General features: G+C 43.1%; 1 protein-coding gene across 14 annotated transcripts in view; it reads right to left on the bottom strand.

Moving 5' to 3' along the window:
• MSI2 (musashi RNA binding protein 2) overlaps positions 1 to 12,805 on the bottom strand; it is a 410,355-nt gene extending 397,550 nt beyond the window's left edge. For 4 of the 14 annotated variants that reach the window (XM_035139782.2, XM_035139780.2, XM_035139777.2 and 1 more), the window contains exons 1-5: positions 12,287 to 12,805; positions 11,768 to 11,808; positions 11,141 to 11,222; positions 10,353 to 10,437; positions 5,965 to 6,006 (exon numbers count right to left, since the gene is read on the bottom strand). In XM_035139782.2, coding sequence (XP_034995673.1) covers positions 5,965 to 6,006; positions 10,353 to 10,437; positions 11,141 to 11,222; positions 11,768 to 11,808; positions 12,287 to 12,348 — 312 coding nt within the window. In that variant the 5' untranslated portion in view covers positions 12,349 to 12,805. Of the gene's footprint in view, positions 1 to 5,964; positions 6,007 to 10,352; positions 10,438 to 11,140; positions 11,223 to 11,767; positions 11,910 to 12,286 lie in introns of those variants that run through there. The other 10 variants (XM_060268506.1, XM_035139774.2, XM_035139776.2 and 7 more) reach the window with 10 other exon arrangements.
• Positions 12,806 to 13,081: the final 276 nt, after the last annotated feature.

Below are 13,081 nucleotides of genomic sequence, written 5' to 3' on the forward strand. Positions count from 1 at the left end.
GTTTGGGGATGCCTGTCCTAACTACTATGCAGCATTGATGTTTAACCCCTATTGCTAATGACCATTCACTTGGGTCTGGACTGGGAAACTATGGTCAATGGCATTCAAACACACCAGGATATTAAAACATGGCTTCACAGGTGAGTTCATTTGGAAGCTGTTAACCATAGTCTCCTGTTCTGAACCTAATGGGAAAACAGAGTTTATTTACTGAGGCTTGCTAGCTTCTTCACTTACACACACAAAGGGGACAAAGAGGGACAAAGTGGCTGTGTGCAAGGCTCAGTCATGTCTCCGATTATTAAGCTAATCTATGATTGTCCAAACACAGTCAACAGGGCTAGAAAACCCATTCTCTCAAGTTTTCCTAATGGGAAAGGGACACAGATCAGTACCACTGGAAACAGACTTAAGTTTCTGGTAGGTACATATAGCAGAAAACAGCTCTCAAGGTATCCTGACCCTAGGCAACAGAGGAATTTAAATAAGCATAGAGTTGGAAGGGACCCCCTGGGTCATCTAGCCGACCCCCCTGCAATGCAGGAATCTCAATTAACACATCCATGACAGATGGCCATCCAACCTCTGCTATAAAACCTCCGAGAGTCCCCACCTTCCTTCCAGCACTTTAAACTGAGCCAAGAAACAAAACAGGTAACGAAGGAAGATGATACAAAATCAAAGTTCTATGATCAGATCACAAAGCCCCCATGAAAACCCTGGCAGCTATGCTTTGGAACATGTTGCAGGCTTGCTAGGGACTTCTGTGGGCTAATTTGCAAGGCTGCACTAAACATGAAACAGTTCACAGCTACAAGTTAGGGACTAAATGCACAAAAAGAATGATTTCGCACTTCAGGAAGAAGCAAGCATTCCTGCAGACGAACAAAGCAAAGGCCAGAAAAATTCTAACAGCTGCCTTCTCAGATACTTTTAAAAAAGTGGGGGGTGGGAGAAAAGCCTAGACAAGAATGGGAGATCTGGGGACAGAAGCATCCCTCCACTGTATGTTTTGTATCAACAACAGCTTTATTGCAATTTGCGGAAAAGACAACCAAGGATCTTAGGCAGGGATGTAAGCAGGCAGCAATTTCCGTGCTTTGCTGTGTTCATCACTTTATATTGTAAACCACCCTGTGATCTTCGGCTAAAGGGCGGTATAGAAATTTAATAAAGGATAATAAACAATCACAATCAGCACAGTTTATGTTCCACTGCAGTTCAGCTTCAGCAAAAACCTATGTCTATCTCGCTATCCACTACAGCTGAAAATAACATATGTAATTAATTTCAATGCATTTAAATGGAAAGGAAGTATCAAAAGCGACGACAGAAAATAACGTAGTGTTTTTTTGGAGTGAAAAGCAAGTACCGCTCTTATTCGCTTGTGTGATTTCTGTTCCTGACCTTGGATGAAAATGTGGCAACTTCCACTCCCAACAATTTCTGACTGAATTCTCTGGCATCCTTAGTTGCGGGGCACTTTAAAGGATGGCTACCTTGCTACGGTCGTTGACCCTGCTCCACTTCATCAGAGGAAGCTAAGCTTTATTGCAAATCAACACATACACAAAGCAGCCAACAACCTTGGAGTTAAAGATCACCACCGTGCTCAAAGCGGGGATAGATGCTAAGGTTGCAAGTCCTAAAGCCCTTTGCTTACACCGGAAGAGGTATTTCATGAGTAACTCATTTCTGCAGAAACAACTGTCAACTAGCTCAGCTGAATGTCTGCATTTTAAAGGCAAACACTGGCCATTTAACTGTGAAAAATTAACTTTTCAGTTTAGAAGCCGTGTGGGGGAAAGGAAGCGAAGAAAAACCCACAGAGGGAGGATCACAACAGCACGGACGTTGCAAGTCCATTCCGCCTTGGATATCATTTTACACATCCTTTGCATTACAGGCCCCTTTTTAAAAAACACAAACCTCAACAAATTAGAATGGATTAATAGGAAGGAACTTCCAAAAAAGCAGGTGTGGGGCAAAAATACAAGCTTTCCACCTGGGGGAACCACATGCTCAACACAGAAGCCAGCAGATGTTTTAATATTTTCACTGCACCTTTGAGACACTCACTAAGGAAGGGAGGGTGAAGAAACAATAACCTCTAAATAAGGGGGATTTAGGTTGCATGCCTTTACGAGAAATTGTTATGTTACTAAAACTCCAGACCTTCCGATTTGAGCCTTAAAAAAAGAAGTTTGTACCAAGCTACAGAGAAGTCACTGCAAGGGAAGAAGTTTTAATAAGGTATCCTGAAAAGTCGAAATAATTTTGGTGAACCTCAGCAAATTAAGGCAACGAGTAAAAAACAAATGTTCCAGATACTTTTATAAAAGGAAAGAACATGACAGCAGTGCCTTGCTTTGCGTCTAAATAGAGTATTCCTGAGCTTTGAGAAAGGCACCTTTTGGACAAGATCCAATCATAAGTTAAGCACTTTTCCAATGAAATCTGTAGGGCACAAACATGAAATGGGTTCTTAATTCTCTCCATTAAAAATCAGTGGACCTTAAAAAGTGCTTGACTTTGGCTGGACTGTGCCCCTGAAATACACTCGTATAGCCGCATAAATTTGGAAAATATGGTGGCATTTGTATGACATATTGCTGTTCAGGCAATTTTGAATCCTGTTCAAAGAACCTGGGCGGTCATACAAAATATCCACCATGCTTTTAAGGAATCTACTTCACTTTCATTCTGTATCAGCAAGTGTTAACTGAGTTACCACACTTATATCTATGCACATTGTTCAAGAGCACGCAATCGACACACTTGTACTTCCCAACTCTTTTTTCCTACCACATCGGACATACATATATGCCAGTCTATTTCCTGTAACCATGCTCAAACCTGTGAAATACAATGTGAACTGAAAAGAATGCGCAAGAACGGGGGGGGGGGATCTATGCACTTTAGCACCAGAGTAAGTCGCATTCAGAGTATTCTTGACTGACTTGGTTCAGATGCAATTGGTTCAGATGCAAGTTCAATCAATGGGCCTAAGCTAGCTATGTTCATTCATTTCAATGGGTCTACTCAGAGTACAGCTAACATTTAATATAACAGTTTGATTTCAATGAGCCCCCATGAATAGAACCTTATAAATAAATGATGTTGCAGTGCAGCCTACAGCAAAAACTCTACAATGTGAAATGTTCAAGACCTGTATGTAAAGAAACCATTTCTAATACGCAGTTGGGATTTTTCATGAAAAAACCATTTCTAATATGCAGTTGGGATTTTTCATGAAAATTAAGACAGAAAGAAGACAGAATTTATCCTTGTAAGTTTTGTCCATCAACTTTTCTAGCCAATGTTATAGAATGCAGAGATGACTCTCTTTAAAAAATAAAAAACAGAAAAGCTTATGTACAGCATCAGCCTTGCAGATAATTCCATCTGGGCAAACTCGTTAGCTTAGTTCATGCCAAACCACAGTTATGGGTGCTTAACAATGGTTTGGGCATTCTGCCTGAACCATGGTTTGAAGCAGATTTGAAACCATGGTTTGAAGCAGGTTTGAAGCACCTTAGATTGGCACAACATCTGAATTAACAAACTCCAGGTTTGGCCACTGCTGCACTCCAGAGGCCATTTGCACCGTGAAAACAGAAGCATATACTGTATACCCAAGAACACTAAAGCAGACAAGCCACTCTGTGCTATGGTTTTCCCATTGGAAGCTCAGACCATGGTTAGCCCAAACAGAGGTGGGTGGGGATGTCCCGAGCTGCTGATCCTCAAACTCTTGCAAAAAGGTGCATAAAAACATACTCCTGTCTCTTCCTGGGGAAGTGGGGTTGGGAGGATATTGTTTGGTACCTGAAACTGAGACACTGCTTAAGCTGCCCAGCAGAAGGGGGGCCAATAAGCAGAAGCAGCTTACAAAATTATTTATGCTTCTGCCTTATCAGACCACACAAGAGCTCTGCACACACCAAGGGCAATTTCTTCTGTAGAAACAGAGAGTAGGGCCGTCTCAGCCATTGAGCTGCACCTGCAGAATTCCCTCCTTAGCGAGACCCACCAAGCTGTTTCATTACTGTGCTTTAGAAGGGTGGTGCAAATCTATTTTCAAATGTGACTTAAAATTTGAATACATCAAATAGTCTCGGTCAATATTTTGTTAAGCAGCTACATATTCTAGGAACTCCTTGCAAAAAGGTTATATATATTCATCTCACTATCTACAGGAACATACACATTTAGATATGGGAAGTGTCTCCCACAGCTTTTGGGTTCCTTTCCTACTATTACCACCAAAACGTCATTCAACAGTTTTAAAATCCAACATCATCAGGTGGTAGTCCACTACTGCTATTTCTAAAGAGCTGCATACTGTTCTTCTCTAGACACCCTTTTATATTTTACACCACTGTTGCACAAGACTAAGTTCCTTCCCTCGCCAAGAGTTCCATGCCACGAACAAGTGTTCCATTTGAACAGCTTCTCCCGGTCCAATTCTGACACATATTCCCTTGCTGGCTTGTGCCTGCAGTATTACACTCAAGACATCCTTCCTCTTAACAAATGGGCAGAATGGTGCCGAGGCGGGGGGCAGGGAGAGGATCAGTTCCAAGAGAATTCAGTATAAATTAGCTTTGGAAACCACGTGAATTAAAAAGGTTCAGCAGCTGAGACTCCTCCGAGTCAAAAGAGGGGGGCAGTGGAGAAGCAGAGTCAAAGAGAACTCTGTAGAAACTTGGGCTTCCTACTAGCGCAGCAAACTGTAGCAAACATACAAATTTCATAGTTGTACTCATAAATTCTAAGAAAGTAATGCTGTGTGTTCCACCTTGGGCAGACCAAACCTACTCCGTACTTACTAACTTACACTGTACTTACTGTGCTAACCACTTCATGCCTGCGCTGTACAACTATTTCATTAACCCATCCCTAACCAGAATGGGCACAAGGCATACCATCTTTCTCTTACAGACAGATTTGAGTCCACCTTTCCCCCGCTTCCAAGAACACAGACCAGAGGGATTCTAGCCATGATTTTCTGTCCAAGCAGACAGAACTAACGGGACCCAACTGCAGGAACACTGGGGGGGGCGTGCCGTTGACGTTAGATGTTCCAGTACTGGTTGAGAAGGACTATTTCAGCTTGCATTTTTTAAAAAGAAAGAAAAACATAGCATATGCCGAAAATATTTCCTCCACATTAAGAGGATGAATGCAGCACCACTGCCACCACCTTGCGAACTAACAGAGCCAACCCTGAAAAGCTGGCCCCAACAGCAGTCTTGGTTCTGAGTTTTGTTTTGGAGGTAGCCTTCGGACAAAAGCTCTTTTGAACGTGACTGACATGTCCTTGCAAGCATCCAAATGCATAACAACAAGGCGGCCCTGAAAAAGGGGGGGGGTGGAGAACAGGTCACTTATCCAATCAAACTTAAGGCTCTTTGTTCCAACGCTTCTTCCGCAGGCAATGCTCAGAGGAGCTCAGGCCTTCCAATACCAGCCAGAGGCTCCCTGGCTCAAAAGCTTGTGAGTGAACTAGCACTTCTCAGAAAGTTATGCACTAGGAAGGGGGGGGCACGTTGGGAAGGAGCAAAACTAAACAGGAGGGAACTGCCCCACATAGAGGCACCAAAAAGTAGACAGAGAAACAGACGAGCCTTTTACTTTGTCAATATACCACAGGCGCTCAACATAGTTGTCATTTTATTATTAAGATCCCAGGTAGACACGAAAGGCTACTTGTACCAAACACACAATGACACAAGGAGATGGATCTGCGAGAGGCAGGCCTTCCTTCACACAAACCAGTAGTTTTCACAGAACCTTCAGACACCAGGTATTCCAGCCTTAAAAGTATTTGTTGCAAATTATGCTCTTCTCCCCACCCACCCCCTCAACATGGCCCATTCCTCTCTAGTTTGCACTCTACATTGCTCAGCAATGTGAGATTCTCAGGATGCCTTGAATCCCCCTATTATGGATCTTTCTTACCTTAGGTTGAGCTCGTCGAGGAAATGCAACTTTAGGGTCAATCTGTTGGGGAGCAGGGAGGAGAGAAAAGAAAAATGAAAGCAACATAATTTGCGCAGATTCTTCAGAGAGGCAAAAAACAAACAAAAAAAGATACTGTACTGAATGATTAAGCCTTCATTTCTCAGGTACATTGAGTTTTGCAGGATTACTAACGGGGTGCAGAGGTGTAAGAGGGCATGATCATATTGGGGGCGGGGAGGAACACACAGAAAGTGAACCAACAATGTGTTCTGTGAGCTATCAACAATATACAGTACTGTTTTTAAAAAAAAAAGATTTAGAGCTAAGTAGAGGAAGGAGTTCCCTGCTGCTAATTTGACCATCAAATCCTGGATGCTAGACTCAATTTGCATATTCTGCAGATTGCATGCATTTAAAAATATGAGCAATTGGGAGGGGAATGCAAACCATTCTGACTTTCAATGCACACAATCTTCATGCCATTTTTGTTTGTTTTCTTTGGGATTCTTAAGGCCTCTGCAGTTTAAGAAAACTATTTAAAAGAAAGAACAAAAACAGCAACTGCCAGTTAAAATAAAAAATCAGCTGGGATGCCTGAAAGGAAAGATTTTCCCACCCCAAACTGCATATCCCCAATTTCACTTTTAGCAGGTCACCCTGAAAGGATGTCAACTGTGAAAAAACTTCCTTTAGGAAAAAAAAACACCACAACTAACATACCGTCTTGAACATCCAAGGCTAACTATATGAAAATCAGTATCTGTTTTAGACAGATTTGATTTTTTAAAGCTGATTTAATTCAACAACATGCAAGCCCACCCTTCAAAAAAAAGAGAGAATAAAATAATAAATCAGGCAATAAAACTCTGAACCAAACCATAGAAATTTTAAGGCTATATCCTTAACTGACAATGGACTCCTGTCTTCCAAGGTGCTAAAACCACAGATTTATAGCTGCCACATAAATAATAAAAACAGTGAGTTGTCAACGGGTATCTAAAAAAAAAGGTAATAAAACAGATTCCTAAAGCTACGGTCTTAAACTCACTCACTAGGAAGCAAGTTCCACAGTGAATTAACTCCCCCGCTCAAGTAAATTTGTACAGGGTGATGTTATTGGTCTCGAATCTCCTTTGGTTCTAGACACTGCTCAAAATACAGTATTTTTGAATCTCTTTATTTAATTAAAAATGTCATGTACACCTTTATGAACCTCTGCATAGCAAACTTGGGCAGAGAAGAGATTCCAACTGACACAGCTTCTTAATAAACTGCCTATGAAAGAATTAACCTTAGACATGAATAAGCATGTTGCAGATATAGGGTACAGTTTCCATTAACCAAGTTAATAGGATGCACAAAGCACAATCCTATTTCCTACTGAGGTCAACAGGGTTCACACACACATACCCCGAAAGTAGTTGCAGGCCTGAAAATAATTTTCACAACTTACTCACCAGCTTCTTCAGCTGATTTACTCATTGCAGGCTACTCGCATCACTTTAAAGCCTAACCACTGCTTGCAAACCAGGGGCGAGTCTTTAAGAGAAAGCTTGGCTCAGAGGACCAATATCAGAGTCACTTTCAGCAGGTTAAGAAAACCTATTCGCTGCCTGCATAAAACAGGGATATTTTCAACCTGCTCTTATTCAACTTGTGTCCCTTAGCTGGCATGTGTCATCAGCCCACACTCCACTTACGATAAAAACTTTTTTAAAAAAATAATTAAAAAGCAAGAAAAGAAAAAACCATATACCTGAGAAATGAGTGACTATATACCACTGTAACAGTTCGTGAAGCATGAAGAGAAAACTCATAAAATCCTTAATCTACAAAGCTAACCCTTTCATAGAGATTAACATTGTCTACATATATATTCAGCACTGGCTAGATACTTTTCTACCAGAGAAATACAACAGGTGTGGATTTCCCATTGAGTGATCTAAAAGTTTGGGGATGGAGCGGGGGGGGGGTGGTGGCAGAGAACAGGCCTACCATTATTACACAACTATAATGTTTGGGAGAGTTGATGTAAGTCATCAAGCTCTAAAGCATAGGTTGAACTCAAAAGGTTGGGTGCCTTTCGTACAGTGCCTCTTTTGACTGCTCCAAAATGGGGAAAATGTCAGCCTAAAGCGACCAAGAGATTTAAAGCACGACCCACGCGGCAAATCCATACCTGTTGCGTATCCCTGTCAACTATTTAAAAGAACAGCCAACAGAAAAAAGGCTACTAAAAATAAAAATTAGTTAGTTAGATACAATGCTACTTACTGTATCTACAAGTCCTCTAGGAAATGACTAATAATAATAGTACTATTTCTGATATGAATGGCCATTACCTAAACCAAGCTTTTAACGTAACTGTAAACAAGAGCGGCGCCTTCCATGTCAATACCCAACCGAGCTGCTTCCTGTGCTGAACGTTGAAACAGAGTCAAATGCTATGCAGGACAAGATACTATCAGAGGTCTAAGAAGTCAGCAGCTATAAAGAGAAATCCCATCTTAGCTTTCTCTCTTTCTAACTCTGGAGAAACACAGATTTCGGAGCAGGTAACCCCATGCCAATCCGAGTGTGCTTGGACCACATCATGGTCAAACAAATGCAGTTTTGGTCTTGCTTACATGACAAACTAAGTGATGTGGGTGCACCGCAAACAACTGCTTAACACGATCCCCCGTCCCAATACCACCCTATGAGAAAGTGGCTGCCAGGCCTTTTAAAGCAATTTCTCATATCCTTTGCTAGCCTCTTCTCTCCTTCCCCTCCATAATTCCCACTGTGAGTTTTAGACTGTAAGCTCCTTGGGGACAAAGATCTCTCTCTCTCTCTCTCTCTCTCTCTCTCTCTCTCTCTCTCTCGTTCCTCTGTAAAATGCCACATAGTTAATGGCACTGTATAAACAACAACGGTAATTAATACACTCTCAAGATTAATGGTCAATAGGTGGGAGGATGACCAAAGAAGTTCTACTTTCTTTGTACAACCCATGTTTACAAAAGGTTTTTTTCCTGCTTGGATTTTTACAGCTAAATAACTAAATTTGTATGAACATAAGGAGACAATTTTCCAGAAGCATAGCCGAATCTCATGAAATGCTACCACCCCACCAAATAAATAAATAAACCCCAAAATTATGAAATGCTTGAGCACGGCTAACATGCTCAGACAAGCCCAGCAGAATTTGTACATACAAGTTATTAATATTTCCACCTGTTTTTCATGTAAGCAAGTTACTAGAAATTGGAAGGAAAAAAACCCCGTTTGATTCCCAGTCTTTTTGTTTTGTTTTGTTTTGTTTTAAAAGGAATCCGTTACAAAACAGATCTTGGTAGCATTAGAGCATATGTTGCGTCAAAGAACCACACACATAGACACACACACACACCTTTTACAAAATGGACTGTGCGCTATTAATGTTTAAGAAAAACATCCACATTAATTAATTTTATAAATGTCAGCTGCATCAGATGTCTCCCTCCTCAAAAGAAAGAGGGTGGAAGGCCCCCACTCCATACAGAGAACTGCTGTAGCAGAGGTGACCTTTCCCAGTGTCCTTTAATTATAATTTTGCTCAAAGATTACTAATGAAGTTAACAGGGCACAAACTTCCCTTTTTTCTGGTATCACAGATGAATTAGGACTTGATACAGTACCGAGAAAGGTGGTGATGGCAAGAAACTCTTACACTCTTAAATCAAACTAGCATTTAACTCTTCAAGCCGTTTTAAGTCTGGTACAATGGAAGGACTTTGAATAACATCAACAAGAACTGAACAATGACTATGATCCCATTGCAACTTATTAGTTGCAGATCCGCAGAACACACCTTGTTAGGTTAAATAAAAAGGGGGGAGCACAGCTTTCAAATATCTGGAAGGGCATTAAGAAGAAGAGGATTTTGAGGGTTTGTGGTAAGGATAATATCAAAACTTTTAAAAAACAACAACCCAACAACAACACTGAGCAAAACTAACATTTTTCTGACAATAACAGAAAGCTTATTTTGTTGTTGTACCGGAATGCAGTTCTTTAAGCTGAGTAGCTCAAGCTGCAACTGGCAGAAAACACCTAAGCACAACAAACTGGTTTAAAACTGAAGTGGTTGGCAAGTTATTTAACATTTTAAGAGATTTCATAAAGCCAGAAAGAACTTCCAGGCTTAGTAACAGCCTGGTGCTTCTTTTAGGGAGTAAAACAAAACTGAATGAGAAACCCATCCACCCCTCGCGCAGTGCACCTCCGGCAGACTCAGCAACAACAAAAAAGGGGCACTGTCTCTTTAAATAAGCCTGTCACAGTCATAATATTGCAGGAAATAAAGGAGACATTAAAACACGGCACACACACAAACACCAATTCCATCACATCATATAACATACCGTCTTGGAATCTAATTCGTGGTGGGGTTGAGCCAATACTTTATCTACGCTTGCCGGATCAGCAAATGTAACGAAACCAAACCCTCTGAAATGAGACAAAGAACAAGAGAAGGTGGAGAGGGAAATGGGACACAGCGTGAACTCAGCACTGGAAAAGAAGCGGCAAAAATATATAAAAAAAATATGAACACAGTTTCATCCTCTCTTGCCCTCTTTCAAGCTACCACCCTCTCCTTTAAAATATACACTTTGGTTCCAAGGAAGGGAAAGACTTTATATACCGTTCTTTTAATCTTTCCTCCTCCACCACCCCCTCCCCAAAAAGAGAGACCCTTCTGCTTTGCTTTATGCAGAAGTGAAGGGATGTGACCTCTTTATTAAAACGAGGGTAAACAAGCCAGAGACTATTTTAAAAAAAACAAAACACCAAACAGCAGAAGCAAGTTTCTCCGAGAGATAAAGTGGGATATAATTTAACAAGTTCCCACCAGCAAAAATTAAGCAGTGTCCATCAGCATTTACAAACAAGACTCAGAACTATAAGTCAGAACTAGTAGCAGTCCAGAAGTTTTTAAAAAGAAAAAAAGATTTATAAACTTCCAAGGAATCATATAGATATATATTCTTACATATATTGACACTTGCTTCATAAACAGAATATTCAGGATTCCATAAAATACAGAGAGAGAGAGAGAGAGAGAGAGAGAGAGAGAGAGAGAGAGAGAGAGAGAGAGAGAGAGAGAGAGGGTATCCATAGGAAGAAAACTTTGATTTGAAAGATGACTTACCTGGAGCGCTTCGTAGTCGGGTCTCGCATGACCATACATTCTCTAATGTCTCCAAATTTACTAAAATAATCTCTAAGGTTGTCTGTGGGATGGGAGAAAGAGAGAGAGGAGTGGATGGGGAAGGAAAGGGGAAAAAACAGAAGCAAACGTAAACATAAAAATAATAATACATGATTTAAAACCAGCCACTGGGGAGGGCAGAGAATGACCTATTATTTTATTTCACAGAAGATGGGAAAGGATTCTTTGGTGGCACAAGGAAGCTTCTTTTGCTCCCCCCCTCGCCCCCCAGCCTGCCATCCCTTAAAAGTGCGCGCACGCAAATTTAAGGTCGAATAGAGGACTCGAGAAATGGATCTGTTATTTGGAGCAAATAAAATATCGCATCTCCCTAACCTTGTGGAAGGGGAAAACAAAAACAAAAAACGTGTCTGTCTATGACTGTGCGAGAGTGTTGGAAAGGGGGGGGGTTCTGGAGGGGAAGGGGGGCAAGAACCCCATGCAACTGACCTGGGATAACAACAAAGACCTATCAAAGGAGACAGGGCTGGAGGGATGGGGGGAGTGGGAGATGGGGCGCCCCCCACCTCTTCCCACAGGGCACACGCACCCTCACCCCCGTCTTACCTGGTGATGTTTGCCAACTGAGGCCGCCAATAAACATTTTACTGGAAGAAGAAAACATAACAGAGTTAAGCACAGATGTCAGATCGGCCATTTTGACGTGTAACTTACAAAAGCGAAAAGGAAGGCAGAGGTGGAAAGGGGGGTGGGTTGCTGGGGGGGGGCGCCGAGGGAAGCGGAGCTTGGTCTGGCCAAGGGGGATGGGGGGTGAGAAGAGGAAAAGGAGGTGGAGAAGCAAAAGAAGGGGTGAAGCCGCGGACGAGCGGGGAGGGGGGGGCAGATCAATGCAACCCACCCAAGGTGAGTAACTCAGAAAGAGGGGGGAAAGCAAGCCAGAAAGAGCCGGCACTGGATCAGCCATTGGGGGCTTCTCACGCGCTCGCTCTCAACCCCCCACCCACCCCATTAACCCAGTTTTGTTGAAAAGGTGGTGGGGGAGGGCAGGAGAGCATTATAAAGTGGAAATGCAAGAGGAAGAGGACACACACAGAGGGGAGGGGGCACGCGGACGATCCAACTCACCCAGGGTCGTGCTGAGAGTCATTGGGGCTCCCAGATATCGCTTGGCTCCCTTCCGCCTCCATGGCTGCAAACGAGAAGAAGGCTCAACCCCGTGGAGAGAGAGAAAGAGAAAGAGAGAGGGGGAAAGAGAGAAAACAGCCCCCACCCTGTAGAAACCCCCCACCCTCCCCCCTGGTTCTTTCTTTCTCCCCCCCTTTTTGCCCCCTTTCTCTGATCACTTCTCTTCCTTTTATCTTTCTTTTCCCTCTTTCTCCCTCTCTCTCTCTCTCTCCCCCCCTCTCTCTTTTCTCCCCCCACCCCTTTTCTCTCCTCTTTTTCTTTTCTTTTCCTGCTACCGGCGAATATTACTGGCTGGAGGGGAGGAGAGGGAGAGAGAGAGAGAGAAGCCGGGGAACCAGCCAGATCCTTTCACACGTGGGATCAGCTTAGCTCAGCTCAAGCTCCTTGCTTTCTCTCCCTCCTCCCCCCTCTCCTCTCTCTCTCCCTTCCGCGCACGGCCATCCTCCCCTTCCAGAGCCAGCCAGCCTTGCTCCCTCCCATCCACCCCTCCTCCCCCTCCCTGAAACGCACGTGGGGCGGAGTTCTCAGAACGTACAGTAACCGATTCGGGAGACGTCACGATCCCCGCCGAGGCCCCGCCCCCTTCCCCGGCTCCCGCTTCTCTTCGCCCCGACACCCGCCCACCGCTGGCGCTCGAAGCGCAAGGAGCCAGGCGGACGCAGGCAGCCGGATTCCGCCTGGCAGCCTGGCTTGACCGTGACCTGGATCCTTTGGGGCTGATCTGACATGCGCTGC

This window comes from Zootoca vivipara, chromosome 15 (genome assembly GCF_963506605.1).
Source record: "Zootoca vivipara chromosome 15, rZooViv1.1, whole genome shotgun sequence".
Lineage (NCBI taxonomy): Eukaryota > Metazoa > Chordata > Lepidosauria > Squamata > Lacertidae > Zootoca > Zootoca vivipara.